This window comes from Haliotis asinina, chromosome 12 (assembly GCF_037392515.1).
Source record: "Haliotis asinina isolate JCU_RB_2024 chromosome 12, JCU_Hal_asi_v2, whole genome shotgun sequence".
In the NCBI taxonomy this organism is placed as follows: Eukaryota; Metazoa; Mollusca; class Gastropoda; order Lepetellida; family Haliotidae; genus Haliotis; species Haliotis asinina.
In genome coordinates, this window is record NC_090291.1 from 4,160,259 (window position 1) to 4,177,210 (window position 16,952).

A 16,952-nucleotide genomic window follows, 5' to 3' on the forward strand; every position below is an offset into this window, starting at 1 on the left:
GGAAAACGAGAAACTTCAGGATGTCGATTGCGGAAGATTGCGAAGTATGTCACAATTAAAGATCCTGGTTCAAAGTTTATGTGGATATGCCAGTGCTGTCAATTCGGAAATAAAGTAACCTTCTTCATGTCTCATCAAGCATCGTTGGGTATGTGAGTAGACCTTTACTGGGATTAGGATCTATCAACCTTGTAAATCAAGAGCAGACGATCATATTTCATTTCATACTCAGTATCGCAAACAACGATCAGCGATGCAGTTTTGTGTTTGTGTAAAGTTAAGTTGAATATCAATTACGAAGTGACATGGTCTCTGGTGTAATCACAGAACTGTGACTAGTTAAGGTCCGCTGTTCCCATGTTGTTGATCACTGGTCTGTTCCGAACACGATTATTAACAGACCGCTGCCATATAGCTGGAATATTGCCGAGTGCAGCGTAAAACTCCACTCACACACTCACTCACTCACTCACTCACTCACTCACTCACTCACTCACTCACTCACTCACTCACTCACTCACTCACTCACTCACTCACTCACTCACTCAATCACTCTCACTCACTCTCAGAAATGTAATTTTGGTGTTCATTCACGATGATTCACATCACAATGTGTTTTTAATTGTGTACTATTTGTGGTATAAACTTGAGATAAGTTGAAATAACTTATCGGTAATATCCTTTATATTGAATGGACATAATCACATTGATCTGTGATACTGCTACCATCTCATCAGATGCACTGAAATGATTTGACTTTGAAAGCAAATGAGCGTGACAGGCTATCTGTAGTGTAAAGACTGTGGGCATGTTTTGAAGTAATGTTTATACACACATCTGCATACCAAAGTGCGTATCAAATAGGTTCCTCAGGTATAACAAATATGTTAAAAGCACAGTTTCTTTGCTTTAAATGATCACCTTAGTAAAGTATGTACATTCTATTATTAATTTTAGTACACAGTTAATGTGTGTGCATGATATATATATATTTAACAAAATAAAGCTGTGTTCAAATGCCAAGAACAGGAATTAACTTTTAAGACAACATAATTGCATTCAGTGCAAGAATTACTAATATCTTGTTGGCGATGTAAATGTAGTGGCCATAAAATTTCCATAGGACATCCTGGGATTTGAACCGCGGACCTTCTGATCCGAAGTCTGACACCTTGTCCACATGACCAAAGAGGTTAACTGCAAGCTGACAAGGTAAGGATGTCATCTGGGGGATGACTCCATGCCCTGCTATGTACTATGTGTTTATGTTAAGTATGTGAAGTTTTTAACAACAGGTTTGCTGAATGCATGAAATGTTGTCTATATTATGGCTAAGTATGCCCTTTTTATCATTTGCCTAATTATATTTATATTCCATGCTGAAAATTTGTTTACATTTTATTGGGGTAGTTTTGTGGCAAGCCATGATTATTTTAGCAATAGAAATAACCCTCCATGCCAATCAAACTGCAATATGCTAATGGAGTTCTTCCATTTTAGACTTTCAGTATGCAGTCCCTGACCCAGAAAAATAAAACAGCCTGCCAGAATAACTACATCATCTGGTATTACATCATTCATGTATTGTCAAGTAAGTAGTTCGTACAAAATATGAATTAAAAAATAATGCGATAGTTTGTATGTACATCATGGTACATTGAGATTCACAGTTTGTGATTACAAATTGTATAGCCTATTTGTAAGTTTGATGTATGATAATCATTATGTAGTTATTATACCTGAAGTTTCCCCATGCCAGCATCATAGTGAAAGTGTGCTTGCGATCCAACAAACTGCTTTAAGCCAGCCAGGGAGGACCTTGTTGGCAAGAGAGGGTATTACACTGAATATGTTTATCAGGTTTTTGAAAACTTTTGATCAGATAATGTTTATCAAAACCTTTTTGATTGCAGATTTTCTCAAATTAGTTTCACTTTGCTCAGCACAGTGAGAATAGCACAGAAAACAAGCCAAACAAGTCAAGATTACTGTTGATATTAAGCAAATTTGAAAGAAAATCTGCTTAGAAAAATCTGACCCATATTTCAATACCTTCATTATGAGCTGTTGAGAATAATTACTATAGTGTTAGGACCAACCAAAAGAGGTTTTAGTATGTACATATTGTTTTCCAGCTTCATGGTGCTATGCGGGCAACTACTCATGTACAAATGAAGCTGATTCCATCACAAGAATTGTAGGAGTGGATTCTGGAGCAATATACACTCGGCTTGAAGGACAGCCTTTTTATGACAACAACTATCACTGTAGGTGGCTCATAGATGCAGGTGCTGGGAAAAGGGTCCATGTGACAGTGGTCAGTTCTCACCTGCAGTGGGCACCAGAAAGTGCAATCTGTACTGGTGGCTACGACTATGTGCTTGTCAGGGACGGTAAGAATTAAATTATGTTTCTGGGGTTTCTACAGTAATAATGTCATGGTGATGTATGTATCAAGTGCTCGTGTAGGTGTTATCAGGTGTCAGAAGCTGTTCTATTTGTTATGTGTCAGATGTTCCTGTAGGTGTTGTCATATGTCAGGAGCTGTTTTATTTGTTATGTGTCAGATGTTCCTGTATGTTTTGTTATGTGTCAGGAGCTATTGTATTCATTGTGTGTCAGATGTTCCTGTAGGTGTTATGTGTCAGGAGCTGTTTTGTTTATGTGTCAGATGTTCCTGTAGGTGTTATGTGTCGGGAGCATTTTTCTTTATGTGTCAGATGTTCCTGTAGGTTCCTGTACAACGTAAGCTGTTTTCCCTATACTACTGTGCTTGTTTAGTTGTTATCCTTATGTCTTGTTATCCTGGTGTGTCACGTGATGCTGTAGTTGTTATCCTGGTGTGTCAGGTGATACTGGAGTTGTGCTCGTGAAATTTATGCAACAATGCTGTCAAAATAGGTATCATGATACGTATAGTATCCCTAAACGTATACAGTATCATGATATGGATATTGTGATATGCATAAATTGTATGAAAGTTATGTATCATGACATCCCTACAGATTCAGCTGTAGTAGTTGTCGTAAAGTGTCAGTTGCTACTCTGGTCGTTATCCTAATTTGTCAGGTTTTGGTTGTGGGTATCATGCTACTGGACTCATTTCCCTGATGTGTCAGCTGTGGTTCTTGTCCTGACTTTTCAAATGCCACTGAAGTTACACACTGCTGTAGTTTAACCATTATAAGCCTGGCACTAATATAATGTTGATTTCAGGAATGGATGAGACTTCCCCGACTATCATTCTTTGGTGCGGTTCACGCAACCCCTACAGTATGACCAGCACAGGGCAGTACATGTCCCTGACCTTCCAGTCTAATGGCAATAACCCATACAAGTATACTGGGGTTCACCTGGAGTTTCACGTGTTTGGTAAATATTAATTTGTTCTTTTTAAATATGAAAGAACTGCTTGATATGACATCAGGGATATGTTCTCAATTCTTATAAGGAATATTTGATGGTAAAAGAATGTTCTAAGAAAGATATACTACTTCATAATATTGATGGACTGTTACGCCTTCCTGTTCACTGTTATGTGTAGAGGGAGGATCCTGTGCGCCAGGATGGTCTTCTCCATCACCTACTCATTCGTTGTGTTACAAACTGATGAACCATGCTGAGACCTGGAGCAAAGCTCAGATGTTCTGTAACTACAACCAAGCAAACCTTGCTGTCATACACACTCAGAGACAACAAGACTATGTCAAGGGTATGTATCTCATCTCCACATAAAAGCAGTATAAATGTAAATTCTGTGTGGATGATTCTTACTTTAAAGGAGGTTCAAGCTTGTTCCAGGCATAAATGTTTTCATTTCAATATGGCCACCAGGTAGCTATATTCTTTTCCACAACTTAAGACCAGAAGCCTGAAACAAGATGGTAAGATTATCAGCTCATGTATGTCGTATCAAGATTTTTAAAAGGCATCTTAATTTATTTGTCTGCCAGCAGTCCTATGGGAAACTACAAACTAACTGAAAGTCATCCACACATAACATCCCCTCCTGTGAAACTTCCATGATGACCTTGTCACATTCGCAGACCCATTGTATTGTGATATTGTATATTTTATCTTCCTACCATGACAAGATCGAAAGCCCAAACTTCATAATCATTAATCTTGTTTCAGTTAAACATACTCTTTGTGGTTTTGTTGTTGCATTTGTCAGCCAAGCCTTTTCTTTCTCCCCAAAAGCAAATTTGTGTTTTTTTTTCATCTTCTCTGAAATTGCCAGAGCTGTAGATTGGCATGTATGTTTTTCATTTTGTCCTTCTCTTAGTTTTTTTTACATGTTTTAGTCCTCAGTATTTTTCCATTTAATATGAATAAATGAACATCAGTGATGACAGCAGATCGTGTAAAGCAGCTGTCTCCATCGTCCACTTTCAGACTACAGTCCACTGGCAATATTTTTCACTCCAAGTCAAAAAGCTAATCAGTAAGCTGAGGACAATCCACTGTATGATACTGAATGTTACAGATCTGCTGACTGACAGGGCATGGATAGGTCTGAGCAAGATAGCATCAGAGTCTAAGATGGAATGGATTGATTTGTCAGAGCAGAAGCTAGACTTGTAAGTAAACTGTTAGCCAGTCCACTACATCTACAACATAGCCAGGAAAGTGGCAAGCCAAGATATACTTGGGGATCCTTTCACAAAGCAGCCATTACTAAGGTTAACCCAGTCTAAGTAAACTTATCCTCAGTACTTTTCATTACACTCCACTACTGAGTCTAACAAAACCTTATGGGAGGTCACGTCAGATAATGATTGAGTTTCACCAATCAGAACACAGCTTACCAAATCGCTAAAGTGGACATTCGCACATACGTTTTAAACTTTTTATCTTGAAAAGGTTCGTACCTGAACGATTCTGAATGCTATTTAGCATACGATCGCTTCCAGGTGATGCACATGGCACACATTACAACCATGACAACGGTGAGTAAACAGTCACTGAAAATGGTGTTTTTGACATTATTGTACTAGGGTTTGCTAGACTCAGTGGTGGACTGTAATGGATAACACTGAGACAAAGTGTATTTAGACTGAAGGTTAACCTTAAGTCCCGTTCTTTAAGTATTAGAGAACACATGCCTTCCACAGGAGTGGGAGGGAAATCTTGGTTTAGGCAGACAATGTAAAACCATCAGTAATATGTAGGAAATCCTGAGGGGCTCCGTCTGGATTTCCTGACCCCGATGGTTTTACAGTGTCTACACAAACCAAGGAGAAGTGTTTTCTCAAACATATATACGGTCAGTGATGGATAATTATAATGTAGACAATCATTTAATGAAGCTATATAACAATAAATGAAGCACTTGTAAAATCAATTTAACGAGAGTAACTATACATAGATAATTTAATCCCACCACCTTCGTCGACCCGGTGGAGAGTCTTCCTAGGTAGTTCCAGTCCCACTAGGGAAAACATTTGCACTATGTGCTTAATCGTGAATGATATTATTCAGCTGATTTCAAACACTCATATCATTTGAATGTTGATGCTCATATAAAGTGAAGAAAAGTAAAACCTGGGAAGAGATCTTTCAAGCAAAAAGTAAAGCCTGTCCCTCCAAAACAAAAATCCTCAAATGTGGTTGTTCTGGGAAAACAAGAGATGACCTAATATGTAGTGAGAAGCACATTTCAGGTTTATATCATAGTACTAAGGTTACCTTAGTGACTTACAATCACCTTCTTGAAACTTTGTTCTGATCAGTAGCGTTTCCTGAACATCAGAAAACATGTTAAATGTTTCAGACCTGATCACAGGTCCTTGTTAATAAGTACGTCACTTTGATTTAATGATGGCCATGCATAAGTGGCTTCATGGGGATGTGAGATCTCAAACATTTCCTGTTTGGGTCTACCCCCAGTTAAATTCATGTCCTCTTCTAAGATTTGCCATTTGTTTCGAATACAAAGCTTAGGTTGTGCAAAATTGGCATGGATTCTGAGTGAAGTCATATATCTTATTCATTCTTTCAGTTTTGCAACACATGACTTTCAGAGTACTGAAGATTGTGTTTTGATGGATAGTGTGCGTGGGGAGTGGCAAACTGCTGACTGCTCTCGTATCACAGCAGATTTTGTGTGCCAGACCAACAAACGTGAGTTGACCCTGCCCCTTGTCCACTCAGATTGTATTACTGTACATGATCTCAGCTGGCACTCATAACACCTAACCTCCACAGGCCCTCAAGATTGATTAAGAATGTAAACAAATTTGAGATGATCCCACAACTCCAAATGCTTCACTGTATAATACTTCATGACCAGACTGGACCAGTGCTTTGCCGACAGTCTAAGTAAACTTATCCTCAGTACTTTTTTTGTTACACTCCACCACTGAGTCTAACGAAACCTTATGGGAGGTCGCGTCAGGTAACCTTTGAGACTGACCAATCAGAACACAGCTTACAAATCGCGACAGTGCACATTCGCACATACCTTTTGAACTTTTTATCTCGAAAAGGTTCTTACCCGAACGATTCCGAATGTTATTTAGCACACGCTCACTTCCGGGTGATGCACACAGCATACGCACAGCCATGACAACGGTGAGTAAACAATCGCTGGAAATTGTGTTTTGGGCAATATTCAAGGATGTTATCTTGCGGAAATATTAGCTAATGGTAACCATGTCAACGGAAACCCCAAAGCGTATATACTGCATGTCAAATAACTGTGTTATATGCAGATTTTAGTTTTGGAGAGATCTGTGTCAGTGACCTGAATATTTTGAAAGTCCCTCTGATCCCTAAATAGTAGCCGTTGTCTGATTGGTTAAATCTATTTAACCGTCTCGCGTTTGATTGGACGGTCATTGGTCGCTGAAAGGTTACCTGATACGACCTTCTACTAGGTTTTGTTAGACTCAGTGGTGGAGTGTAACGAAATACACTGAGACTAAATTTACTTAGACTGGCTTTGCCGATCGCTGTACTACCATCACATGCAATTGATTAAAACATAATGTAAACATGATCATGGATGATTCGCCTATCGAGCACCCCTCATTACATCTACCAACCTATTATTTCTTTATTATTATTTCTGCAAGTCAATTGATACAGATTTTGACTCTTAACAAAATGATCTGACACAAATGGATGATGATGTATCTGCACAGAATGTGGATGTGATTGAAGCAAGCCCTCTGGTTGGTTGATGTTTGATAAGGATATAAAGACATAAAGATGATGATGTCAAAATTTGAATAGCATTTTATCCTAATTGCAGAAGGAAGTACCACAATCTATCCAATTCCTGAGCACAAAAAGGAAGCAGGTGAGTTAATGTACAGTATTCAGACTAAAACATTGATCCACATGCACGTATCACACGTGACCCATTTGTGATACCATGTGATACTATCATCCGCACTGGTTTGTGTGACTTTTGTATTGGTAGGATGCTCTAATGTACAGTGTAAAGGAGCTATATATTTACTCACTCACATGACACATCCTCTCGTGGCCACTGCCTGTCAAAGCCAATCAGTATCCAAGCCCATCTATTGTGTTTGTATTGTCCAGGTGTCCAGGTGCTATCATGTGAGCTGCACTCAAATAGCCTTAGCATCAAACTTAACTTGTATCATACAGAGTTTTCACAGACTTGATACGATCTTGAATGATTGAGTGAGTATAGTTTTAGAAATATTCCACTAATTTCATGACAAAGGACATGAGATGACAGTAGCTGGTCCTCGCCACTTTATACTGTCAGGTCTCCTGTAGAAGACTTTCTCTCCATTAACAAAAGGACCAGACTCTGGCCTGATCTGTTTCCTTAAAGCTCTTTGGATTCGTTCAGAGGATTCAGCTTTGGTGAACTCCTGCCTCATAGCATGCAAAGTGTTGATATGTTGTCCAACTGGTCTTGCTCTGAGTTGTTCCATCTAATGCAGGCAGGTCATTTGTCAAATTCGAAGGCAAGTTTGGGTTTCTGCCGTAAACAAAGTGGTGTGCCATAGACATTGGTCATTGTATTCTTGGCTGAGAATGCCCAGCTGAGTGCTGTCTCCCAATCACAATTCTGCTCTTGATGAACTTTCTTCAACATTACCGTCAAAGTTTTATATGTCTCTCCAAAAGTCCATTACTCCAGGAGCTGTATGCTGCTGTGGTCTTTATCTCAACATTGAAGTTCTCACACAAATCCCTCACTTCACTGCTGTTAAACTCACCACCATTATCACTGAACAGTCTTTTTGATGCACCATGCACACTTATCCACCATGACAAAAACTTTGTTACAAACTCTCTTGATTCCTTGCTTCTCATTATGGCCCCTGAGCTAAATCTGGTGAACTGGTCAATAATATGCAAATACCCTACTCTGTCTTCAAGTTGATGGAGATCTACCGCAACTATTTCATTGAAATCTGAAGCAAGAGGAAGGCCAACTGCTGGCTTAGGAGGTTGTCTCTTATACTGCTGACAAGTGTCACATTCATTGCACACCTCATCTATCACACTGATAGTCTCTTTGTCAATCACACCAGCATTCTGAATCAGTTCTCTGAGGTGTTCTTTCGATGCATGTCCAAACTGTTTGTGCAGCTCCTTCATGATAATTTTCTTCTCTTCCTTGCTTGCTGTTTCTTCTATCACCAGGATTTCTTGGTCTATATTGTGACTTTCAATACATGCTCTGTCTCCTGATATTTCCACACAGTAGTGGCCACTTGAGGTCAGACTGAGAGTAACTGGTTTGATAAACATTTCAGCTTTGTCTGTACCTAAATCCAACTTTGTCCCAGCTTTCTTTAGTAATTGCTTGCTCAACAACAGTGGAATGTCAGCATTCACTACCTCTGTCTCTATCTCACACTCTGTTTCACCAAATGTTGCAGGAATTAAAGCTGTCATGGATGATGTCACTTTGACTCCATCACCAAATCGGAATGCTGTTTCACTCTCTTTAGTAACCACTTCAGATTTTATCTTCTGACTTAAATTTCATATGAAACTGTCAAACCACTGTCGACCGCATACTGTTATTGTACAGGCCGTATCTAGAACTGTACATCCATAGGCTTCCATCATGAGGATTTTATTTTCTATCTTTTCTTCTTTGGTGAACAAGGTGAGATTGCATGTTTCTTCCCTGATGTCTTCTGTCAGTTTGATCTTCTCTTCATCTTTGTGTGGACAGTCCTTTACCCAGTGGAAAGTTGACCTGCAAAATCACACGCTTTGTTTTGCGACCAAATCTATCTAATGGGTCCTTTCTGGTTACTACTGTGGCCATGTTCTATTTTCAGAGGAGTATCTATAGCTAGCTTTGCTTCTTGGATCATTGCGAGTCATGTATGCTGTTTCTTGTTTGATATCAATAGAATTTTCAGAATTAATACAAGTTGTGATGCTTTCATTGTAAAATTTGTTTTAGTGCTTCTTTTACTGTCTGATATTTTCTGTCACAAGCAGTTGTTGTTTGAACCAATTGCCTTTCTCTAACTGAAAGATTTGCACAATCCAGAAGTTTGAAAGCATGAATGGAGTCAGGAAATTCCAACTCGTATCTTTTGCAAATGCCATTTCTTCTCTCAAATTCAATGATATATTCATTCATACTTGTCCCACATGCTCGACAATAGCTATCAAACTGGGTGTAGAATAGGCCAAGTCTATCTCGTCTTGTTGGTACAAAGAGTCAAGTGCTTTCAGTAAGGTTTTCAGTCCTCCTTTTCTGTTTAAATCTGTCACATCAATCTCCAAAGCTTTAGCCTTAACTTGACCAGTAAGCGTGAGAGTAATTGCCAATGCTTGCTTTTAACTTGCGCTTAACTTGTATCAAACAGAGTTTTCACAGGTTTGATATGATCTTGAATGATTGAGTGAGTATAATTTTAGAAATATTCCACTAATTTCATGAGAAAGGACATGAGAAATGTGCTTTTCTCAATGTACTCATGTAGGGAATTACATATGGGTGTTATTTCAGAGATGGCAATATTTGGGTGATCAGCAGATTTCCACCAATTCTATTTCAAATTGATCACTTATGTGAATTGTTGGAACCCCTCATTCGACAACAGAATCCTTATTTTTCATCTGAAAATAGATTTTCCTGTTGCCATCTCTGTAATTTAGATAATGCCTTGCAAAGGCGTTATACATGATATCTAGTCACAGTACAATTAGTTCATAATGATGCTTTAGTTGTTGAGACGGAGATAGTTCTGAATTTTGTTACTGCATCCTGTACAAACCCTGGTATGACGGACTGCAGTCTTACACACAAAACAAATCACTGAACAGTTTCTCACTCGGATGAATCTCTGTCTTCAGGAGAGCAGTCCAGCCTGTCCATCATCCTGGCTGGTGTACTGGGCAGTCTGGTGGTCATCGCAGCAATCATCGCAGCAGCTGTCATATATCTTAAATGTTTTGCAAAGAAACGTCAGGAACAACCTTCCTCAGCAACAACCAGGTTACGAGACAGTGATAATCAATCTCAATCAACAACTCGTAATGGTTCTCAAAATTCTAGCAATGCTCCGAGAACTGACTTTGTCTTTCCGTCCGCACCTACCATGTATGAGGAGGAGGCAAGGCATCCAGATGTGGCACCTCCCACCTATGAAGAGACAGTGATTAATGATATGCTGAAAGGGCCACATGTGTGATAGTTTAATTGTTGAGTCCTTTGCAACGCTGCACCCATGACTCAGGACCTCTTGGTATATTGTTGTATCATCGAACATGTTTTTGAGTGCCTCACTGTTGTGTTGACCCATCAGTACATGAATGTAAGGTCACAACAAACTTATACAGTCATGTCAGTGACATGAGTGCTTTGGCCACTGACTATTTCAAAGTTTTTGTTGGAGAAAAATCTTAATTGTTTTTTTGGTGTAGTGTTGATACCTCAGACAAACTGAACTGAACTGATTTGATCTGATCTGAAGAGAACCCCCCAAATGATTTTCGACACCTGTTAACGTCAGTTGATGAAACCACAGAAAGAGGCCAGTATACTCAGGAACAAAACATTTTCAGAAAGGTTGGCTCATGAGGGTTTAGGCATATGCCTTTCAATTACGTATTTGGTCTTACATCAAACTGTTCAACCTTAATGTATGAAGATAGCCCGAATTCATGGATGATCAACTTCTTTATGTTACAATGGTGACATTTCGGTGTAGGTTCTTATACCATTTTCATGCATGAAGTTTCGGTATACGTTCTTATATCATTTTCAAGCAAAAAAACGGTTTAAGACTCTTACCGAAATGTTGCCTCTGTTTAAATAAAGCAGTTGATCATTCATAAAGTTGTGTCATCTCTTTACCAGCAACTTGTAGATTGCCACACAACACTTGATGTATGTGTCTGTCCATCTGTCTGTGTTGGTGTCTGTCTGTTGGTCAGTCAGTGTATCTGTCTTTATGTGTATATGTCTGTGTTATGGTTAAGAATTTACCGTGACAAACAATGTAGGAAAACCCCTGTGAACCAGCAAAACAGAACAAAGACAAGTTTAACATATTCAAATCTTGTATTAAGGCAATGAGGGCAAGTTATACAAAGTCACAAGTCAATATAACAATATCAGTTTCAAATACATTCAAATACAATACAAGTGAGACAAAATTTATGGCAATGGGTCACAAAATATATAGTATAGCAAACTCACCAAAGTCTTAGTGTGAGAGAGAAACAGTCATGCAGAATGTAACATGGCGAGCAGTCTGACAGCAGTAGATGAAGCGTTGGCAGAATGAATATGACTGTGTCCCTGTGTCGCTCACAACACGACAACTAGCATTTATATACATTTTCAGTCGTTTCCCAAAAGTACGGCACTTACTGCCTTCGCCAACACTGTGGAATGCCCTCGAAACAATGTCTCCTGGAAGTAAACAATCAGGAAGTCAAGGGCAGATAATTCCCGGACAAGCCTGCTGCCAAGATCCTAAAAATGCGGATCATCTATTATATGAAATGTGACCCATCATAATTATTATTCAAAACAATAAACTTTGTGACCCTATAATAATTATTACTTAGTTAACATCAAAATATACAGAAAATACACTCCAGTAACATCTGTCTGTCTGTTGGTCTATCACTCAGTCAGTTAGTATGTCTGTCTGTCTGTCTGTCTGTCTGTCTGTCTGTCTGTGCTGTTGGTCTATTGGTCAGTCAGTCAGTGTATCTGTCTGTCTTTGTATGTATATGTCTGTCTGTTGGTCTATCGGACAATCAGTCAGTGTACCTGTCTGTCTTTGTGTGTATATGTCTGTCTGTCTGTGCTGTTGGTGTTTGTCTGTCTGTCTGTCTGTCTATGTATGTGTCTGTCTCTGTGTGTTTGAGTCTGTCTGTCTCTGTAAATGTGTGTTTACATTTCAGTTTATTGCTCAACAAAGTCTGCTGTTTGGCTCAATTTCTACCATCTCTGACGCCATTGGAGTTCTCATGTTTTGTATCAGGTGGTGTTTGGTAGCAGACTTTTTATACAAAATTAAATTTGCTGTTTTGTATTTATATGTGATATTTAGCTTTTCCTAAAGGCTCATTTTCTATGCCCAAAATGTGCAGAACAGTTTCATGATTAGTTGTAGTGTATATAACACCAGTTCCGAATGATCTGTAACCAAGGAGCATGAAGAAGTACATATCACAGTTTCATCACTCATCTGGCCTGCTTAGCTCCCTCGAAGAAAGTACCATAAGAGTCAGTAAGACACATGGTCACTTTGTTATTGTACTTTACTGATACTTTCCAATTTTTGATGATACTGCATGCAAACACTAGTCTTGTGCTGTTGTATAGCCTGTCTAGTATATTACAGTATCATGGTGGTATAGCCTGGCTAGTACACAGCAGTATCGTGGTGGTATAGCCTGGCTAGTACGCAGCAGTATCGTGGTGGTATAGCCTGGCTAGTACACAACACTATTGTGGTGGTATAACCTGGCTACTATGCAGCAGTATCATGGTGGTATAGCCAGGCTAGTACACAGCACTACTGTGGTGGTATAGCCTGGCTAGTACACAGCAATATCATGGTGTTATAGACTGACTAGTACACAACAGTATCGTGGTGGTATAACCTGGCTACTATGCAGCAGTATCATGGTGGTATAGCCAGGCTAGTACACAGCACTACTGTGGTGGTATAGCCTGGCTATTACACAGCAATATCATGGTGTTATAGACTGACTAGTACACAACAGTATCGTGGTGGTATAACCTGGCTACTATGCAGCAGTATCATGGTGGTATAGCCAGGCTAGTACACAGCACTACTGTGGTGGTATAGCCTGGCTATTACACAGCAATATCATGGTGTTATAGACTGACTAGTACACAACAGTATCGTGGTGGTATGGCCTGGCTAGTACACAGCACTATTGTGATGTTATTGCCTGGCTAGTACACAGCAGTATCGTGGTGGTATAGCCTTGCTAGTACACTACTCCATTGTGGTGTTATAGCCTTGCTAGTATACAGCAGTATCGTGATGGTATAGCCTGGCTAGTACACAGCAGTATCGTGGTGGTATAGCCTTGCTAGTACACAACTCCATTGTGGTGTTATAGCCTTGCTAGTATACAGCAGTATCGTGGTGGTATAGCCTGGCTAGTACACAGCAGTATCGTGGTGTTATAGCCTGGCTAATACCATGCTGTTGTTATGACAACTGTGATGGCTTTTTATACCGTTGTATAGCAGTATCTGTCTAGAGCATATTGGTGGTTGGGATGCATATAGAACATGTTTTTATCACTCACTGAAGATGTTCAGTATTTTATATACCTGAAGAGATTATTCTTATCATTTGTATATAGTTGTCAAGTTGAGTATGTTGTAGGATGTCTTATTACTTGAGCAGGTTTCACAACGTTGATCCATCCAGAACACACCGTCCACTCCCTTCACACATCACGTCAGTTGTCTGAAAAAGCTGCTACCAGAATGGCTACTTTTGACAATAGCATACACAAAGAGTCTGGAGGTCAAGACCAAAACTAGTATCAAAGTATTGGTAAATGAAAGATAATAAGGCTGACCATGGTTATATGAAAGCTTCTGATTCTCTGAAGCCTTGATGTTACACTGAGTGTTGCAAATTGTTATAATATTTTGAGGATGATGTCTGTTTACTGAGATGACAACCACTCTGATTTTGGCAGAGAGTTACTCCCATTTTCCTATACAAAACCCGCTTGCTGATTTGTCTTGGAGAAACTCAGATTAATATAGGAAAGATTCTCAATTCTTTTTAAGGGTATACACTTTTGTAAGTCACCAGTGATTTGTTTGTATAAACACTGGTAACAGCATTCGGAAGCTTAGCATGTGATCTTTTGGGTCTTGATATATTGTGTATATTGGGTGTTATTGCCCACAAAAATTCCCTAAAGAAGCCTGCAGATGACAACAAGTATTATTGCTGCCCAAACTTGGTATGACAGCTGCATGTCTTTGGCCCTGGGTGAGATTACACAATTGTCTGTACTGTTGTGATTGGTTGTTTACCACAGCACCAAGCAATATTCCTAGCAGAAAGCAGCTGATTTACCAGGAAGACACCTCTGTAGGAGGTTGCATTAAGCGAAAACCTTTCTCGGATGTACTCGTAAGTAGGCAGTGAGATTTCATTGTTGAATTTAAGATATATTATACATTCTGGTTTTTTTTGAGTCATTGGCAACTTTTTTTCTTTTGGGTTTCTTTATTTGGAGAGTTTATGAGTCAACTTTGTGACTGATGAAAATTGCCTTGAATAGGTTTGCCTTAGAGTGCATTGGTACATTAACACCTCATCTGAGACACTTCCTGTGAGTTAGGCTTGTCTCTTTGATAAACCTCCCCTTATCTGCCCAGTTGCCCATGTGGGACTGCCTTTAACCATATGTTATTCAAAAAGGCAGAAGTTCTGGCTGAAGTGGGAGTTTCAGTGGTGTTTTTGGCTGTCCCTATCCCAAAAGCATACACGCGTGCCACTGACCTTAACATTTTGTAAGTCCTTGAACTTTACAGATCCTATATAACATATATGTTTGTAACTTTGTGTCCTCGAATATTTGCTGTGCCTATCCCAGATATATATATATATATATGTCACCGACCTTCACTTTTTGCAAGCCCTTGAACCTTACTGTGACAGATGCAACACAAATATTTTATGTATATGACTTTTTCATTGATGTACAGTTTTATAGTCTGTGATACATTTACACACAATTCTCTACACTGGTACATTTATGGTATATCCAAGACTGTTTGAAAGAAGAATACTGCAAAGGATGTATGTGCATAATTTTGTCTTTTCTGAATAACAGTGGAAGCTGTCTAAGCCGGCACTTACTGGGACTGAAAAGTTAATCCAGTTTATCAAAATGCCAGATTGTAGAGCTGATGGTAAATGTACAAGCCATAGATGAGACTGAGATTCTATGCCTGACTTGACAACTTGCCAGATTGGACAGATGCTGATTTTGACAGCTTTCACTGTAGTTAACATTATGTTCCAAGTATAACCATGTATCGTGCTGTTGTTACATATTCTATACTCTTAAAATTAAGTAGGGGAACATCATTTTTAATTTATGGTTAAAAAAGTTGGGAGATATATCAGAGTCAGCCAATACTGATGTGATAATTATGTATTTAGTGTGCATCACCTCTTGTTGCACTTCCTTATGGCCATAGTTGTTTGTACAACAATCGCTCTTAAAAGGTGATTGGTGTAGAAATGTGAAATTTGCATGTGTACAATTTTCAGTTTCAAACAAAAAAGAAACCATCTCATTCTGGAAGCATCAGCATTAATGGTCTACAATGATATATCAACCCTTGAAAACTGTCATAATCCAAATTGACACCCCATGCCTGTGTACACAACAACTTTGTTGTGTATAGAGAAATGGTGGTGCGTTCATAAGACGTCAGTCATAGAAAGGTTTGTTAAAGTTTATATTGTACTTTCCATCCAGATTGAAAGTTCATGTTCCCCTACTTTTTTTCAGTATTTACATTATGTACCCTGGGCCATGTCACTACCACAGCTACATTGTCAGTCTTATTTACATGACCTAACATTAATTGATAAGGGATGTTGGAAGGAGGGAGCCAGTATGATGATCCGTTTGTCCTCTGTACCACTTTTTACATCTTTAAATATATTTATCAATAAAACAAAATACAGTCAGCATCTTTAATATTATTTTTGAACTTACAAGAACAGATGGTCAGGTTAATTATCCGATAGCATGTCACTGTACCTGGACAGGATGGAGACATGCTCATCATATCAACCTTTGGTTGAAGACAATACATATTGAAATTTTTTGTATAAATTGTATATCCATATACTTATTTTATCTCATGGCATGCACTTATATCTCTTCATTCGACACCGAGTGGAACGATGATGTAAACTTTTACCACTCTTGTCCATCTGTCCAAACACTCCATACTACCCTCATCATAAGACAGCTTCCCAACTCGTGCAGAGCATGTGACATGCTTCATGAACTACCTACATGACTATCTTCGACTCATTGTATTTCTTGTTGCACACGTGGATTAATTCCTTCTTTTCTACAACCTAAATATTGAGACATTCAAACGGCATTCATTTCCTTCTTGTTTGTTGAAAGTTGTGTCAAGAGCCCAAGCAACCTTCCTTAGACTGGTTCCTTTTCTTTCATGGTTTACGTGACACAAGCTTCTTTAAAGCTGTTGTGTGAGGTCTAAATTTACAGCTTGCCTGCCAGATGGTCTGAAATCTGATTAAATTCAGCATACCTTGGTGTCTGGTCTGGTCAGTAACCTTTTGAAGATGCCAGTCTTGATGTCTGGCAGGGGATTTGGTGAATTTCATACACAGTGTCATGTTTTAGTGAAAGGTGTTATTTTATGGTCATTTTCAAGAATCCTAATACTGCTTGTGCACAGTACTTCTTTCAGATAA

At 38.9% G+C, this 16,952-nt stretch overlaps 1 protein-coding gene across 5 annotated transcripts; it reads left to right on the forward strand.

Moving 5' to 3' along the window:
• Positions 1–2: 2 nt before the first annotated feature.
• LOC137258708 (uncharacterized) lies at positions 3–16,187 on the forward strand. Of its 5 annotated transcripts, none has more exons than XM_067796399.1 (10): positions 3–152; positions 1,124–1,212; positions 1,501–1,591; positions 2,136–2,393; positions 3,217–3,372; positions 3,545–3,712; positions 4,487–4,580; positions 6,002–6,123; positions 7,256–7,303; positions 10,315–16,187. In XM_067796399.1, the coding sequence occupies exons 3-10, from the start codon at positions 1,510–1,512 to the stop codon at positions 10,650–10,652; spliced, it is 1,266 nt and encodes a 421-aa protein (XP_067652500.1). In that variant the 5' UTR covers positions 3–152; positions 1,124–1,212; positions 1,501–1,509; the 3' UTR covers positions 10,653–16,187. The 5 variants fall into 5 exon arrangements, with proteins under 5 accessions (XP_067652500.1, XP_067652499.1, XP_067652503.1 ...); XM_067796398.1 differs by having other exon boundaries at positions 3–148; XM_067796402.1 differs by having other exon boundaries at positions 3–148; positions 7,259–7,303.
• The last annotated feature ends 765 nt before the right edge of the window (positions 16,188–16,952 follow it).

Bases quoted from the DNA above. Each gene is read 5' to 3' on its own strand.
- LOC137258708 (XM_067796399.1), top strand. From the start codon at position 1,510: ATGCAGTCCCTGACCCAGAAAAATAAAACAGCCTGCCAGAATAACTAC. The intron at 3,713-4,486 runs GTATGTATCTCA...TGAATGTTACAG, and splicing joins ACAACAAGACTATGTCAAGG to ATCTGCTGACTGACAGGGCA. The intron at 6,124-7,255 runs GTGAGTTGACCC...TCCTAATTGCAG, and splicing joins TGTGTGCCAGACCAACAAAC to AAGGAAGTACCACAATCTAT.